Genomic DNA, 17,950 nt, shown 5'->3' on the forward strand with positions numbered 1-17,950 from the left:
GCCCATTTGAATGCACTTTTTCATTCGAGTCTTCCAGTCCTCAAACACGTGTCGCAGGCCATTCTTTGAGAGGTCCTTCAAAACCGCCTCCGATGCCTTCAGAACCTCGGAATTATCGGAGAAGCGGCGTCCACGCAGTCTGGATTTTAGGGCAGGGAATAGAAAAAAGACGCACGGTTCGATAGGCGTCTCCACCATCCTCAAACCTTTGCAACAGCTCCCTGCAAGTCTCCACTCGAACGGCCTTCTGCTCTGGTGTCAGGAGTCGCGGAATCCATCGCGCACACACTCGGCTCATGTGGAGGTGGTCATGCAAAATTTTGAAGGCACTGCCATGAGATATGCGTAGTGCGGCTGCCAGATCGTCGATACTGATGCGGCGATCTTCTCTAACAATGACTGCTGCCGTGTTAATGTTCACCTCAGTAACAGCTGACGCTGATACACCTGGTCCACCAGCTTTCGTGATTGTCATTCGGCCCTCTTTAAACTCTTTGAACCACCAGAACACGGTACTTCGTGGCAGAGCGTCATCTTTGTAGGCTGCTCTCAACATTCCTAGAGTTTCTGTTGCACTTTTCCCCAGGCGATAGCAGAACCGTATAGCTGCAAATTGTTCATCTCGTAATGACTCCATTTCTTCTACAGGCGACTTCTAGAGGCGGCGCAGAACATCACCTGCAATAAAAAGTCGTGGTTACCAAACATGCAATGATTCCTTAACAACATTTTATATATATGCACAGCAAGACCCACCCTACTTGTATGCCAAACTATGAAGCTCCACCGTTAACAGAACTGCCGGGAAAAAAATCAGTCCAAGTCTTTCTTGACTTGCCCTCGTAGAAAAGAATTAAACAAACGTTAGTCAAGAATGTATAATATTATTGCAGAAAGAAAAACTGTAGATGAAATAACTATATGTCTGCTTAGTAAGTATGTCATTGTTTAAGCCAGGGATGGACAGTTGCCAACGCATCGTGGGCAAGAACAATACAAGAACCAAACTTGAACTCCATCCCCTCTCCCTTCGAGGCGAAGGTTCTTTGAATGTGTGCAAGTCATACATTTTCGGATTCGTTGTTCTATTTTGCGTATCCTGAGTCTTGTTTCATTACGGCCTGAGCTACGAACATTTTAAAATCTGCATTCTGTTATTAAGAAAACGAGTTTGTACTACCGGGCTTACAACTATAGGGTTTATAAAATATTTTCAGCATTAAAAGTCAGGTTGTGATGCATGAGTATTACGATGACCAACTACACTCTTCCTGTTAGGCATGTAGTTAAACAAACAAAATGCAAAACGGACGAAATATACTCGCGGGCCCAATCCACGGCCACCATTTGGTCATCGCTGGTTTAAGCTATAGGTACAGTAAGATCCAAGAATATATTCTACGTAGTTTTCATTTAGATACTCTTACTTACATAAATGTATTTCTTTTTTTTTTTGTTTTTTTTTCATCTGTGCTTTTTACTTTATTTTCACTTATACTAAGAGAAAGAATGAAATATAAAGATACCAATATAATAGGGAGGAAGGATTAAAATTAAGCGAAATTTGGAATCTTTAATTACAATAATACATAATTGAAGAGACAACGGTAGTAATATCGTAACTAAGAACGGTTAATATCTTAAATTCGAACACAACCGTAAATTGTACAATATGCGATTGTATTAAAATGAAAAATACTAAAATGTAACAATTATATTACGGTATACCGAAATAATTGTAGAAGGAACTATTATATATAAAACAATTCTTCTTAGAGTATAAACACCTCATCCAGTTCCTTGTCAGGTGGTAAAGTGCCAAGGACCGACGAGACGTTACTACGCTGGATAGAAACGGATATGCGCTGAATTAGATAAGATGCGGAGCGAACTTCGCTGGAAACACAAGAAATGCGTCTTCCTACCTCCCTAATGAATTCAAGACTTCTTGCACCCCAAGCACCACTGGTTTCAGTAGCGATTGGAGTGAAAACAAACTTTTCAAGAAGGTTGTATTTTCTTTGCTTTTCAGCTTATCTGCGATTAGCAACAGCTCCAGCTTTCATTACTGATAGAGGGAGACTTGAATGAGCGTATGTATCAGCGCATGTGAAGTCCCACAATATACATTTACCTCTCATCCATGGAACCAGTGTCATCCCATCTGGTCGCTTTCCATCCGAACGACAGCAACCATTAGGTTCCCGTATTGGAGGAAATCCAGCTGTGTTGAGGGCTCGTAGTATTATATCATTTACAGAGGAATGTCGGGCGAATCTACCAGCGCTCTTCATGCATGAAAGGCCATGCAGGCCACGTTGGTTAACCTCATCCCCACAAGCTGGACAGCGATGAGGCTCACAAACTGCTAAGCCTAAACGTAAGGCTACAGCAATTCGAAAGCTTTCATTTGACAAATGAAGGGCTAAAGGCGGAGAAGGTATCGCCATCAACCATGCACCCGCTTCGGGAGACGAGGCAGCAAGAAGCCTGGCTTTATCTTCCGGAACAACAACAGATTGTAACAAATGATTATGTAATTGACATGCAATTGGTTTATATCAAGATGACTGATAACGCTTTTTGCTAATCTCCGGAAGGCTTGTATCTGCTAAGCTTGCCCACTTATTAGAGCCTTCTTGAACTGAACCATCTGGGTCCAAACAATAACCCTGTGGAAGAAGAGCTTCGATTAAACGCAGAGATCCGTGGTATGACGCTAAGAAATCGCCATATGCACAGCTCGTCGAATACCAAGACCGCCCAAGCCAACAGGTAAACATGCTTTTGTATTAAAAGAGTCGTCATTTAAGGAGCAGTTCAGAATTGATTCAATTTCATAATTGTAGAAGAATTTCCAAATTAGTTTAGCTCTGATTATGAACGCAATCAGTTGTAAATGTAATTGAAAGTAAAATAAAAAATCACAGGTAAACAACTAAAAATTGTATTTGTTTAAGTAAAGATTAAAGAACGTTTATATTTTTTAAAATGAAGTCTATACCTGCTTTCTATAAGAAAGCTTAAGCAATATACCTATATTGCATATTCAATCATGGGATAATTAATAGCAACTCCTTGGAATTTTACGCACTTAAGGATTTCAAAGAAGTTTCTACCTAAATATGCACAAACATGCAATAATATATACATCAAATTAAAGAAACTTTTATGTAGAATCTAAATCTACTCACGCAAGTTACGTATCTTTACAACAATTGATGATATCCAACAAAATGTGTGGGGAAGGAAACACAAATTCGTCATGCTAAATGTTCATTTAATGGATGACTCGTTGCATTGAGTGAGGTCCGGGCTCAATAAGGTAATCCAGGTTCCAAGCGTGCAGTATGTTTTCTGCTTCCTTCCTTGTTTGTAGGAGCCCTGGGTCAGGTAATTGTGTTGTTGTAGTAATGTTACTTTTACTGACAAATTTGAAAGTGATAGTTTCACCCATAAATATTGATTTACCATTTATAAATTATTGATATCGAACATCGACATGGGTAAAACGTGTAACATTACACCACAGAAAGCCACTAGAATTAAAACATTGAGTGCGGAAAAACAAATGCTGAAATAGCCTGGATTATGCAACTGCATAAAAGTACAGTGGGTAGGTAACTGGCCAAGATTCGGGAAGCAGGGTGCATAAAAGTGGAAGAATTGACAAATGTGGTCAAAAGTGAAAACCTTGCCTAGACAGAACAGTGCACTGCGACGGTTGTGTCTTGCAGACAGGTTTGAGTCATAAGCAAATCTTGCTAGAAATTGGAGGGAAACATCTGGTGTCGACGTTTGTCCGCGAACAGTGAGGAACAGGTTAAAATCAATGCGTTCACATAGAGCTGTCAGGAAGCCATATCTTACACCAGAACAGTGTAAAAGGCGGTAGAGTGGGCCAAAACTCAGAAGGATTTGACAAGTGACCAGTGGCACAAAGTTCTGTTTAGTGATGACGAAAATAACCATTTATGGCAATAACTCACGCGCTAGAGTTTATCGCATGACACCTAATTCTGCGTGTACTGTAAAAACTTAAAGGTACTCTATCAGTGTAATGATTTGGGGATGTTTTTCTTTTAGTAGAATTGGTAAAATCCACATTTGTGATGGTATTGTTAAAGCACAAACTTATAAATAATATCTTGAAACAACAATGATACCTGCGGGTAGATTTATTCAACTGTGGTTTCTTTATTTTCAAGACGATTCTGTCCCCTGTCATCGTGCCAGAGTTATAAAAGACTATATGCTGTCCTTACGTTATGTTACCCAACTTCCTTGCCCTGGTAATTCGCCCGAATTAAACCCAATTGAAAATTTACGGAGAGTTTTGAAGGATAAGGTTCGTGCAAGACATCCTACAACGAAAGCTGAGTTAATTCAAGCAACAAACGACGTCTGACAACACTGCATTTCAAAAGACACTACAAAACTTAGTAAACTTAATGCCACAACGATGCAAAGACGTTATTCCTAACCGTGGACATCCAATCAAGTATTACTTTGAGCCAAAACAAATTGGATACGCCTCACTTAACTTTACTTACTTTCACGTCAGTTAAGAATTGACGTCATATTTTGTTGAACATCACCACTTGTTGTAAAAATACGTACCTTCTGAAAGTAGATTTGGGTTCTACATAAAATTTCTTTTAATTTGATGTATATATCATTGTATGTTGGTGCATATTTAGGTAGAAACTTCTTTGAAATCCTTATAAATTAGTAAAATTCCAGAGTTGCTATTAATTTTTCCATGTCTGTTATTTACATGTTGTTATTGCTCATTAACGGTCTTTTTTTTTTTTTTTTTTTTTTTTTGATAACTCACGATTAGGCATAGGGATGCGCACGGGACAAGATTTGAGACTGTTTCCTCTGAAAAGGTGCCGCGAAAGTTGTCTCGTCTCAAAAACTGTAGTATCTTGTTTCTATTGGAAGAGCTCTGTCTCATCTCGAATTTCATAACCAAAATTCCGTACGCATCCCTAATCAGGCCCGTACTCAAAAACTTCATTTCAGAGGGGGGTTCAATAGGGCTTGCAATATCTGGATTTAGATATCGATAATCGATATCAAAAAATTTCGAATCTTGTTCGATATATCAAAATATAAACAATATCAAAATACTGAAAAATATAGAAATATCAAAAATATTGAAATACCGAAAATATCGATAAATTGATCAAAAAATTCAATATTGGTATTTTGATATTTGAAAATATCAATCGTTCGATCGAAATATCGCACAGCCCTTGGCTCCAACTGTTGCCACCTTTAAAATTAGTGTGAAAATCGCTAACTAATCTTCTGTAAGTAGTATATTTTCGGGAGGGACTGGACCCCATGAACCAACTCCCTGGTCATGATTCACCATATCGGGATGTAACCAGGGTATAAAATCATGACAATAGAAGTGGAAAAAGACTGACTGGAGAATAAAAAATGTATATATATATATATATACCGCTGACCATTAGATCACCTAATTAGATATGAAATATACGTTAATTACATATGAATTACTGTAATTATTTTGCAAACTTATGACAATTTTTCATTTCATTCTTTCCCCCAGCGGGTTTATAGTGGGAGGAGTTTTCCTCCAAAAATATTTAGTGGAGGGAATTCCCCCGTCCCCCCATGATTTCGCACTGTGTGTTTAACTAGCGAGAGAACAAGATTAACAGTTTTAATAAGGTGAGCGAATGTTGTGTTGACACTGTTTATTAGGGTGGAGCGAAAAATTCAAATTTTCGAGTATCAAATTCTAATAGTGCTCAAAAGTCGCGTATTCGCGTGCTAATCAATTGAAAAATAACGAAAGAAATCACACTTTGGATCTTCAGATCGCACAAACGGCCTAAATTCTTAAAAAAAAAAAAAAAAAAAAAAAAAAAAAAAAAAAAAAAAAAAAAAAAAACTGAAATTTAGCTTTACGCGAAAAAGTCAGGTTTTCGAATATCGAATTCTAATAGAGCTCAAAAGTTGCGTATTCGCGTGATAATCAATGGAAAAATAACGAAAAAGATCACACTTTTGATCTTCAGTTAGCACAAACGGCCTAAAGTTTGAAAGAAATTATATAAAAAAAATACCAAAATTTACCTTTACGCCTGAAAGATACGCATTACGGTTTTTCATTTCTATAGCGTCTTAGTACTTTATTTTAGTTGTGTGAATTCATGTTTGTTAATAATTCGTTAAAGTGAATGATTTTATACATTTTATTTTCATAATGATTTTGCAGCTCTTCACCCATTTCTCAACATTTTTTTAAAATTTTTATTTATTTATTTTTTTAAATAATGAAATGGCCGAGAACTCACCACGAGAAAGTGGCTGCAATTCGAGTTCCACCCACACACTATCCAACCATCCTACCAATTAGGGTGTGCCAAATTATGTTGATTTAGTCAAGAATTTAGCCTTGAATTCAGTTTTTTTAAAGCAAATTTATGCGGTGTCTTGAGAGCAAAGTTGCTTTAATGTAGCCACCTGTTTTCTTGTCCGCACACTCTGTGGCAAGTTTCACAAGTCTTTCAACTTCCTCAGTATAGCATGAAAAAATTTAAAATGTCAAACTCATGACCAGATTTATCATACATAAGTGATAAGAACACAAGCTCTTTCGAGCACTGGAGGGGAAGACAGCTTACATTTTCTCCAACCTATCAGCTTACTCTAGTCCGTGGCATCAACATTTATTGAAGGTGTCATAAGTTCTAACAAATTTCCCCTTTAGATCTTGATTTCTTGCCTCTAGCATTCTCCTGTAATCCAAGTCTTGTACGTGTTGTCTCTCATCCACTGTCGTATCCAACAGTATGTTCTCCGGATGACAGAAGAACGCGTTCCTCTCGATCACAGGATTGATAATTCTTTTAATGTTGTTTGACAAAGTCTTCCCAGCAGAAAAAAAACACGTACCGTACATGCGCATGTCCAACATGCGCCTGGAAAACCCCTGAAATTGGAACACTTTTTTACGCCTGATCATGTGCTCATGTTTTTTAAAAACATTGCGTGTTCAGTACCTGGAAACGGAAAAACACAGGTAAACAAGGAAGAAGTGAACACCTGGTTTGTACCTGGAAAACACATGTTTTGTACCTATAACCGAACGGAACATCTGTGGACTGCATGTTTTGCAACTGATCTTAACGTGTTTTCTTTTCAACAGCAGCTGATGATCCGCTGAACATTGCATGTAAAAGGAAGAAGACAAGTGCTATTCTAGTATTGGTCGAGAGCACTGAACATGCAGTGAAAGGGGAACTGGAAATAGGCGGTTCAGACGATACGAACACTACATTTTTCGATTAGTTAACACTGAATGCACAGGTCCCCTGTACATTGCCTGTAGTAAATGAGAAACCTGTACTGTTCACTAGAACAGTGCAGGCGCTGTACACTAAACCTTTTCAGTTTTGGTACTTCTGTCTCTCCTTCCACTTTACCTGGATCCGGTACAGGCCTATTACACATTCCTTTACAGGAACTGTACCTACACTGTGTCTTTCCAAGAACTTTTCTTTCGTAATTCCACCCCAACTAATGTGTTCGAAATCCCTTTTTGCACAAAATAGCACTTTCATCCTTACAGAAAACTATAGTGACTAACTTCACTATAGTTTTCTATAAGGATGAAAGTGGTACATTTTGTGAAAAAGTAGGGTTCGAACACAGCAGTTGGGGTGGAATTACGAAAGAAAAGTTCTTGGAAGGACACAGTGTAGGTACAGGGAGTAGTGTACAGGTAAAGCCAGTTTATCCAAGTTCTGGTTGATACAAGTTTCACTGTATTTCAAATTTTTGTTTTGAAATAAATCGCTTATTTGTAATTTATAATAATGTATATTTTATTTTGCAGGTAAAACATACAAAATTACATGAATACCTTACAAGAACAAGAAAAATAACAGTATTAAGTGTACTTAATATAAGGTCGAATAAAATAAAGTTTGTAATTAATGTTAATTTGGTTCCTACATTAACCTGCCATAAGTCGGAAACTGACAGACACACAGGAGTAAAATTCGGAATTTTACAATCTTAAATAGGATGCCTTTAAATAAAAATATTACTAACATTTCGGTTGGTCAGGATAAAAATGACCGTTTGTACTGATTTGACATGGAATGACCCAAATGCGCCAACGAGCTGTGAATCAAGAAGTAATGTTTCCGGTAAATTCCATTTCCATGGTCTCCAAAAATCTCTTACACTCTCTTAGAATCACCTTAGGACGGAGCCGGACCCTTTGCAAGGCAAAAATTTGACATTTACTCTTTTGCTATTTTCTCGAAGATAATGAAATATACTTTTCAAATAATCTGATATTTAGGTACATTTATTTAGTGTAATGTCTTTGTGTCAAAAACATTTTATTACAAACGAAATTAGAGTATTATTTGAAAAGTAGAAAATAAACTTATTGAATCATTTAATTTGTTATGAAATGCCGTTGGTTTCATTTTTGTAGTTGCTATCTTTATTAAGGTATCTTTGAAGCACTTTCTCGTGGGCAACGAAATTTCAAGGAATGACTACACTATGGAGAGAAAATGGCGGCGTGACTGGAGACAGAGTGCGTAAGAGAGTGATTGTGTTTTATAGTTCTTTTTCTTCAATAATGTTATCAGTAAACTGATAGTCAGCAAGATAAACTTTTTGGTTTAGTCTTCTTAAAGAATATCAGAACAGAACAGACTACACTATAGATTTCCGTGTAGAATAACATTATGTTCATGGTAAGTTAACATTTCATTATCTTGGTTCGTTTATGAGGAAAAGTAAATGTCAAACTTTTGTCTTCCAAAGGGCCCGGGTCTGCCTTAAAGCTATTCCAATGTAACGCACGTTACATTTTTACTTTTAGATAGTTATATAACTTCTAAATAAATCGTATATACATATATATCTGAAACAGTAAATACACTTGTTAACATAGATATTGTAAAATGGAATGTAGAAACCAACACTCTAAGTGTGAAGGTGGTTACTAAATAGGCGGGACACAAGAAAACATAACCTCTATTACACCTAATTGTTTCTCTGGAAAAGTGTTTGATATTGCCTACATTCCACTTTACAATATTTGTGTGACACATGTATGTACTGTATCCGACTAAAAAGTCAAAAGAGTACGATTTATTTTGAAAGTAGATTACTAAGCATGTAAACTCTGTTACATCTGAAATGGCTGTTTACTCATTTATATTCAATACACGCCACTACTTGTAATGGAAATTCCGTTTCTTCGCCGGACTTTCACAGTTTTTAAGAGTAAGCCATTTTGAAACCTAGATTGCTAAGCGTATAAACTCAGTTACACCTGAAATGGCTTTTTATTCATTTACATTCAGTACACGTCGCTACTTGGGGATGGAAATTCCTTTTATCCCGCGCCTTATAAAGTTTTTAAAAGAAAGCCACAATAAAGCTGTCTTTCTAGGCGAAGGCTGGAATGGAATTTGCCGAGAACATTACTTGATAATTTTCATAATTTGCTCTTTAATTGAGCATATTTCAGTTGAGAAATGAAGAGAAAAACGTTTGATTCTCGTACTTTATACAAAAAAGTTTCGAGTACAATATGTCATTCGTCAATACGAAATACCCTTCTGAAGCTTCGGAATTATGTGAACAGCTGAATATATGAGTCAGAGATAGATTTGACCAAGTTTCCACGAAAGCTTTATTTACTTGCCTATTTTTAGTTGTGATTAAAATATGATCTTTTCTGCACCTTTCGCATTCGAGTAAATAAATATTTGAAATTCTGCAAGCAAAAATCTCCTCAGATTTATCATCTTCAGTTTTTCTAAGAAAATAACTATCATCGTGTTTCCGTTTGCAACAGTAATGGGAAGTACATAGAAGTATTTTTTTTTTTTTTTTTTTGTACTGCTCTTTATAGTGGAGCATTTGTAGACACAAGCGGTGCTGCTATTTCTGGCATCTAAAAGACAAGTCTGATCCGTCAAATTATCAGCAAAATTGCCAAGAATGTCCTCTCTCTCATGGTTGCTTAATTTTGACACCTTTGACACTGAAAGAGCTTTAGAACATGATAATTGCCCGTTAGTTCTGTTACATGAGAACGAAGCATCTCTGTTATAGATACGCGTATCTATAATACGTTCTAGAGCAAACCCATTTATTATTTGTTGGGCTAATTTTTGGTTACCATGAACTTGCCGCTTGAGAGCCCCGTTCAATGCTTCGAATGGAAAACAGGAATACGAAAACAACGGTCCCGCATCTCGTACACAATCACTCAAATGAACAAGATCATGAACATTGGAAGACATAAATTTTTCGCCATATATATATTGCATTTGGAAGACAAAAGAAAACAAACATGTTTCTAAGGCTTCAATATCAGTTTGGTTTACAGAACTGCTCAAGAAAGATGCCAATGGAGTTATTAATTGTAATAAATAGTTAAAGTAAATTTCATTGTCAAAAATATCTTTGAATATTGGTATGTAGTACATAAATAGCGTTTCATATTCTATGCCTTTCCAACTTCGTCTCTGCTGTAGAGACCGAGGGGTTCGTGTTACACATGATGGTGGTTTGATAGCAAGAAGCAATTTATCTAATTTTACGTCCTAAGTACCAAGGTTCCTGTTTGTTTTTCGAGTCGAACCACATAAAAACAAGAGTGCGAAAAGTTCCAAGACAGACGGCATGTAAATAATCCACCTGCGTACCTTCTATAATTTTATATTGTGAAAGATCTCTGAATACCGATTTCTCTTTAACACCATACAAATGTTGTTGTGAATGCAAAATACTATCAACATCAGACCTTGGAGGGCCCTTTGGATCTTGCTTATCGTACGGATACACTCTGAGTCCTTGCCTTAAATATACTCCAGGCTGTAAACACTTACTGCAGCCGTACTTGCCATTAAATTGAGCTAATCGCTGAACCCCACACTTAGCGATTTTATCATATGTCCCCATCAAAATGTACAACTTTAAAATTTTAAGAGGTTGGCCCTTTAACTCAAAATTACCATCCAAAGGTACACCTTGTTCTAATTCTTTCAATTGAGCTACAATAGTGGTAAAGAAAGTTTTATGTAAAATGTCGTTCTTTTTCATGGTGGACTTCGAGAGACTACTATCAAAAACAAACACACCTGCCAGTATAATATTTTCCGGCCTCCACCTATGTGGTTCATTCAATTCTAGAAGTGAAATAAAACATGGCCAGAAAGAACTGTTAGTACTGGCAAAACACTGTACTCCATCTGTGTTGCAAAGTCCAGAAATTACAACCTCTCCTGTGTTAGATACTAGGTCAGGAAATTTTGATCTGAAAGTGCGATAAATTCTTCCATCACGTATTGAAGTAATTAAATTAAGATTCCGATCTGTTGACAGTAATTCCAAAAAACCTAATCGCGAAAACATATTTTCTATTTGGCTTTTCACATCTAATGTAATAAAGTAATGAGAGTCGGTGCATTCATGTTTTGAACATTGATTACAGTGAGTGAAGGCAGTTTGCAAAATTAAACCACAATTACAACAAAAGAAGTGTTTTCTCATTTTGATTGATTGTCCAGAATGAAACTTTTTATACATCATGTATTTTGTGTTAGGTAACTTGTTAACATCAACACTGTGAAATAAATTAAGCAAATCCTGAACAGCGGCTTGAGATAACTTGTGATGTTTTACAAATCTCATTACACTGGTAACGTCTTCAGATGATGAAGTAGTATGTGGCGTAGATACATTACTATCAGAATTTTCAGTTTCGACACCAAGAAAAGGTATCTGAACACCATCTAGAATTTTCTGTTCTAAACGATGAATTTTCATCTGACAGAATTTCTGGAGAAGGACCAGTAAGATAGCTGGATACGTATTGAGATGTGGATGGAAAAGAAAAATCTACTTTTGAACTACTATGAACTTTGTCTGTATGTGTACCTTCATTGCTTTCACGGGAGCGCCATCGAAATGCAATACTACGGGGTACTTTTGGAAGCATTGGCTGCTGGATTAAATACTGTTTGTAACAACGTTTCATTTTTAAACATGTCCATCAATAACACACTCAGAGCTTATACAAAGTAACAATAAAATAAGCACAAAAAAGAAAACATGTGAAATGTATGATTATGAATTACGTCACACTCATCGTGTCGAACATTAGCTTGAACAAAATGGAAAGAAAAATTATCATAATATAAGTCTTGTTAAAAAATATGTATATTTCACAGTTCTTAAGATGCTGCAGCTTATGAAGTATCGCTCTGAGTCCCCGACGAATTGAGTTTTCTGCACACTCTCCGTTCTTGGGTGCATTTATCCGTCATGGTGGCGTGAACTGTCGATGGCTTCACGTGAGGATACTTCTTTAGTACGTATTCTAAAAAGAAAAAAAAAAACTATATAAAAACATCCCGAACAGTCTCTGTACGATTTATCTACAAGAAAACAAGAAAATGATGATGATGTATCAACAACGCAGAGCTGAATAGCGTAATCATGGCTTTCATTTCTCGACTCTGCGTTGCTACCAAATCACGATTTCTTGAACTATTTTTTTCTTTTATTTATAATGCATGCGTGGTGTCCCCGAGTATGCGCGGGTCTACAAGAGCTATCGCAAGGTCTAGGAAGTCGTAAACTTGATCTTTTAGCTAGTACCTAGGTATACACACTACCCGAAAAGTATTACGACCTCTTGCAATGGAAAACATACTTGCCGATTGGACTAAACTGAAGCCCTCGAGTATACGCGAGGCTCTCAAACTTACTACAGGGTCGGAAAAGTCGAAAACTTGGTGTTTAGAAGCTTTCTATGACATTTCGAAAGACTTGTCGACTACACTAACAAGGAAAGTATCCCAACCTGGAAACTGGATTGAGCTCCAATCTTGCGTATTTCGGCATTTTTGAGAACGGTGGTGGTCATCGTTCGATTCACTTTCGCTTTCTTGTGAATGACTAGAGTCTCGGAATCTCAATTTTTATAGAAAATTACTGTCCAACTTAATACGCGGTATGAAAAGCTGTAAGCATTGTCTCCATGTATCAATGTTGCCAACTCAGCAAATAAGTTTAAAGTTTAAATGACACAGAATGCATTTTAGTACATTTATTAAAAGTTACAAAACACTGTAAAATTCTGCAATTTGTGGGTGCAATGCTATTTAAAATTTCAAATTTATATGCTGAGCTGACAACACTGATTGATAGATGGCAACACTGGTAACGGCTTAAAGTCAGTTTTTCCGATATAGTAAATTCCTGTGACAACTGAACTTCTGAGTCCCTTGTTACGTCCACAACAAACTAAAAGCGAATCGTACGACTACCACCATCATCTTGACATGTCGAAATACCTATACTGCAGTAAGCTAAATCCAGCTGCCCCGGTTGGGATTCTATCCTTGTAAGCTGTTTCCCGAGGACATCCGATCTGCACGAACACACTTGGTAATTTAACTAATAGCTATATTATACAACAATCTAAAAGACCTTTACGATTTTTTGCAGTGTAACCTTCTCCCCCCACTCAATTTTTTTTCAGTACCTGTCCAGGAACTCAACGTTCACTCACTAAAAAATAAGCATGCAAACAAAGCTATAAAAGTGAATGGGTTACATTTTTAAAAATCGTATTTTGAAAAAGGGTTAGAAAAAAAAAACATTCTCGAGTATAAAATACGGGACAGACACCAGTTTTATTCGGTACCAATAACAAGGGACTATAAAACCTAAGAAGCAAAGTAATTGCAAAGTACTTAATTAATTTGATAACAAAATTTTAAAAATACCTGGGGATGTTCCAGTTATTTTTCTTTCTTTGTCCAGGACTGTACACGCTTTGTAGATAAGATGGCGATTGATTTTTGTTCGGCTAATACAGCATTTTAATCATGTGAAAACATTAGTCTTGTCATGAATACGAAACAACATTCTAATATAAAAGATAAATAGAAAAAAAATCGTGGACTTCTCACTTCCAATTTGCTAATTATAACTGGCCTTGAATTTATAGTTATGCATCCCTTTCGCATGCATTGCAGAGTTTTGAAACATGCATTTTTAAATAGAACAGGTATGACTTCCTTTGAGAGATGTAAAACTGAACTCTCTATGTTGGATACTTTTCGAGCTATAAACCTTTGAAATTAATTTTCCCTTTGGCACTCTTTCGGAAAATATGGACATCCGGGCAAAGTGCAAGAGGAGTTTTCTACCTGCTTTGGCATCAGATATCTACCTTTAAATTTTTTGTACCCATTAATCTGACACCCTATATATAGATAGATAGGTAGGTAGATATATATATATATATATATATATATATATATATATATATATATATATACGTACTTAGATATGTAGATATCTAATTACCTTTTATTGCCCCAACAATGTCTTCGTTCAATTTCCTGGTGATTTGACCTTGTCCCGTAACAGAGCTTGTGCGAAGTTCTTCTTGCGAAAAATAATGCGGACATCAGATTTCGAACGAGCTTTGTGGGACATCCGCTAGCGCTTGCCTGACATCTCAGTAAGATACTGTTTCTAATTTTAACAGCAGGGTGCAGCTCACTCAACACAGTGTATTCTGCAAGGTCCCGAACAACAGCCTGAAATAAACAAAAATTTATTACTGATGATCACCTAAATTATGGTGTAGAGTGAGTATACAAAATAACGAATAGTATTGCGTCAAAGATATTTACCAAAAACTGCAGAAAATGGACACAATTATTAATTTCCATATCACCACCGGTTTTCGCACGCTGAAATAACACACCAAACTGTACAGGAATTTTTTTGTCTTGTTCCTGCGTTTCCAATTTAAAGTCAAAAGACCGCGCCTTGTAGCACGATACAGATACACAATCAAACGAACAGATACAGATTAACTGCTCTCAGGGACCTCATGAAGGTCGGCAATAACTATGTTCGAAAAACAAAATTGAAATACATTAATACTATACCTTATACACAATACATTTCATTCGTACTTTAACAACTACACTGCGTTTCAATTTAGTGTTTCAGAAACGATTTTGGTAATACTTTATTACCGGTATTCGTGTATGAGATCTCAATGAAGCTGTGAAAAAAGGTATATCACCCAGATACGGAATAAAGATCATCAATATGCATCGCCATGATGAAAGAGCGCTCTTAAAAAATACTATAACATGTCTAGTGTCGTGAACTATTTGGCTTCTGTTAGCATTTGGTCATTCCTTACGTGGAGATCATGTAAGTTAGTTGTCTCTTTGTTGATTTGTGCTGATTACATAAAGGTTTGGTTCCTTTACTTCAGTTTTTGCGAAATGTAGTTCCTTGTCATGCGAAAAACTGGATATTGGGCCTTGTACTTTAAAAAATGAAAGATTAAGATTTATGCCGTATGTCATATGACGCAATGATAGTTTTTTCCTTTTCTTGAAGTACAAGGGCCTAAATAACATTTTTCATACTAGAGGTAGCTTGTTGCAGTTGGATGAGAAACTTAGGTATCCAAAACAAGCTTCAAATCAGCGGCTAATAAAGTATGGTAGCTCTTCCGTGTAAGGCAAGACCACCCGAAGAACTATCACGGAACACAGTTTGGGAAATATTATGAAACCCAAGTACTGTGTATTCGAATAAGATGCACAATCAACCTTGTTTAGCAATGGATTCGGACAAGAACATTCCTCTTATTAAATTCATTGGTAGGGTTAATAGTCGAATGTACAGTCAAGGACATAGTAAATTCAAGAATGAGGAAAAATAAGTCCAAGAAAATGACGATTTGGCAACAATGCAGAGCCAAGTAGCAAAGCCATGGCGAGAGAATTTAAAGAAAAACGCAAGACGTGTTCTCAATCTTTCGAATCGAAACTCAATCTCACACTTTCAGTGCTCGGCTCTACGTTGTTGCCAAATCGCCGACTTGGTGTTTTCATTCTTGAATTTAGCATGTTCTCGAGTGCACAGCAGATTATAAAAAAGAAAAAAATGTTGTGAACTATAACAGGGTGACCACTCATTTGGAATTTCAAAATTCCCTGACTTTTCCCTGACTTTTCCAGAAATTTTCCCGGTTTTCCAGAAAATTTCTAGAGAGATCTAAAATTGGTATATCATTGTTTTTCAAAGCTTAAACAGAAGAAATACAAGTGAAATGCAATGTGGACTAGAGGATCATTATTAAAAAAAGAATCACAAAAAACACTAGCGAAGATAAATAGTCTAATTTTAATCACTTATTTGCCTAATTTTAAATTCTCCTGTGTGTTTCCACTCCACTGTAACCAACTGCTGCACAGAACGAGAAGAGGAATGTCTATCCCTATCGCTTTCCAACCTTTAGCTTAATACTAGTTACAAAAGTACACACACTTACAGTCCACTATTAAAACACAAATTACTGGAACGAACCCTACTTTACTGAAATGTTTTAAAACCTCAAATCACAGATTTTCAGTTCACTAAAATCAAACTGAAGTTAAGACCACATCCACTTAAATGTTTTAAGACTTCAAACCAATAATCTCATCATCAATTGCAGACAGTTTCTCCTTGACATCATTCAACAACTTCATTTTCTTCGCCTCGAGTTCAATAACTTTATCCTTAATGGCATTTCTCTTCTGTTTCTTCTCTTCCTCTTCTTGATTCCTCAAAGACTCAACATATACTCCATGAGCATTGCGGGCAGCATGGACAACCCTCTTTGTAATTGGAAACTTATCAATACCACCCACAGCTGAAATTTTATCATGTACCTGCCTGAGTGCAATTAGACTCAACTCGCTTTGATTTTCAATTAAACATTCTTTGTTGATTGAAAATCCCCTCTACACACTAGCATTTCCATGAGATAAAATGAGGAGAAATTTCACAAAATCAGTCATATGTATTGAGCATGCGCCTAAATGCAGCATCTCCATCCAATGGTAATCTAATCTCTTACTTTTCCTGTCATAATTCCTCATTGCTTCCAATACAAGATGATTTTTAGCAAAAACTTTGAATTCACCTTGGATTTCATCAGCTAATGTTCTTAAAATCCAATTTTTGGATACTACAATTTCTAGGCAATTGGACAATCTCTTTACAGCTACAGTGTCATCCATAACAAACACACTTGGATCCAGGAAAGAAATTGCTCTTGCCAGGTTGAATTTTAGAGGTGACCTGTCCATTATTTTCAGTATGAATTTCTGACATCCTGCGCGAGTCTTGTCGAAATTCAAGAGTCTGTCCATCCGATACGGTATTGGTTTTTCGTATAGCATCCTTTGATGTGTACCCAATGTTTACAAACTTGGCTGGCTTTAAGTTTTCTCTATTATTGAAATCAATCTTAACCAATGGCCGACCTTCCAAAACACTATCTTTCACAAAACGACCTGCAACAGACAATACTATGGCCTGGAGCAAGTTGTAAAGGAAAGGAGCTAATGGAGCTTCTCCCTGAAATTCACGCAGGAAAGGTTCAACAGTTTTTGCTAATGTTGTAAAAAAGCCAAGTTTTGCACCAAGCAGGTTATCATTTGTGAAATGTCTTACAGTATCAAAGCTTTTGCACTGTGGTACTTTCTTCTCATCAACAGCCCACTGTACGTATTTCTTTACGTTCGGTAATATTTCCATCGCCCGGCAAGCAACGACTGAATTTTCTGTCCATCTAATACTGCAAAGTTTTTTCGGAAACACAGAAGACCTTGTGCATCTTGTGCACGACGAGCTGGAACGTCTTTGAATAAATTATAAGACGCCCTTAGGAATTCTTCTAATTTCCAACCTGTTGCTTGCATGGCAGCTTTAAAAGCATAATTCATAGTATGCAGCCCACAACTTCCAATATCAAGAAGAATTGGATCTGAAGGTGAACTTGCAAGATCTTTCTGCAGGTCACTTAAAAACTTGAAGTTAACATGTGGGCCAT

The 17,950-nt window shown here is 36.6% G+C and overlaps 2 protein-coding genes across 3 annotated transcripts in view; one reads left to right on the top strand and one right to left on the bottom strand.

The window, feature by feature from the left end:
• The window catches only part of Cdc14 (cell division cycle protein 14), a 1,408,510-nt gene that overhangs the window by 101,963 nt on the left and 1,288,597 nt on the right, over window positions 1-17,950 (top strand). The window lies entirely within an intron of this gene.
• On the bottom strand, window positions 7,599-11,049 carry LOC145688417 (uncharacterized). The gene is given in 2 exon segments (XM_081762625.1): window positions 7,599-10,617; window positions 10,619-11,049. Coding segments are annotated over 2 exon segments (1,248 nt in total). The 5' UTR covers window positions 10,984-11,049; the 3' UTR covers window positions 7,599-9,734.

Source organism: Thermobia domestica, chromosome 6, assembly GCF_964235325.1.
Source record: "Thermobia domestica chromosome 6, izTheDome1.hap1.1, whole genome shotgun sequence".
Classification (NCBI taxonomy): domain Eukaryota; kingdom Metazoa; phylum Arthropoda; class Insecta; order Zygentoma; family Lepismatidae; genus Thermobia; species Thermobia domestica.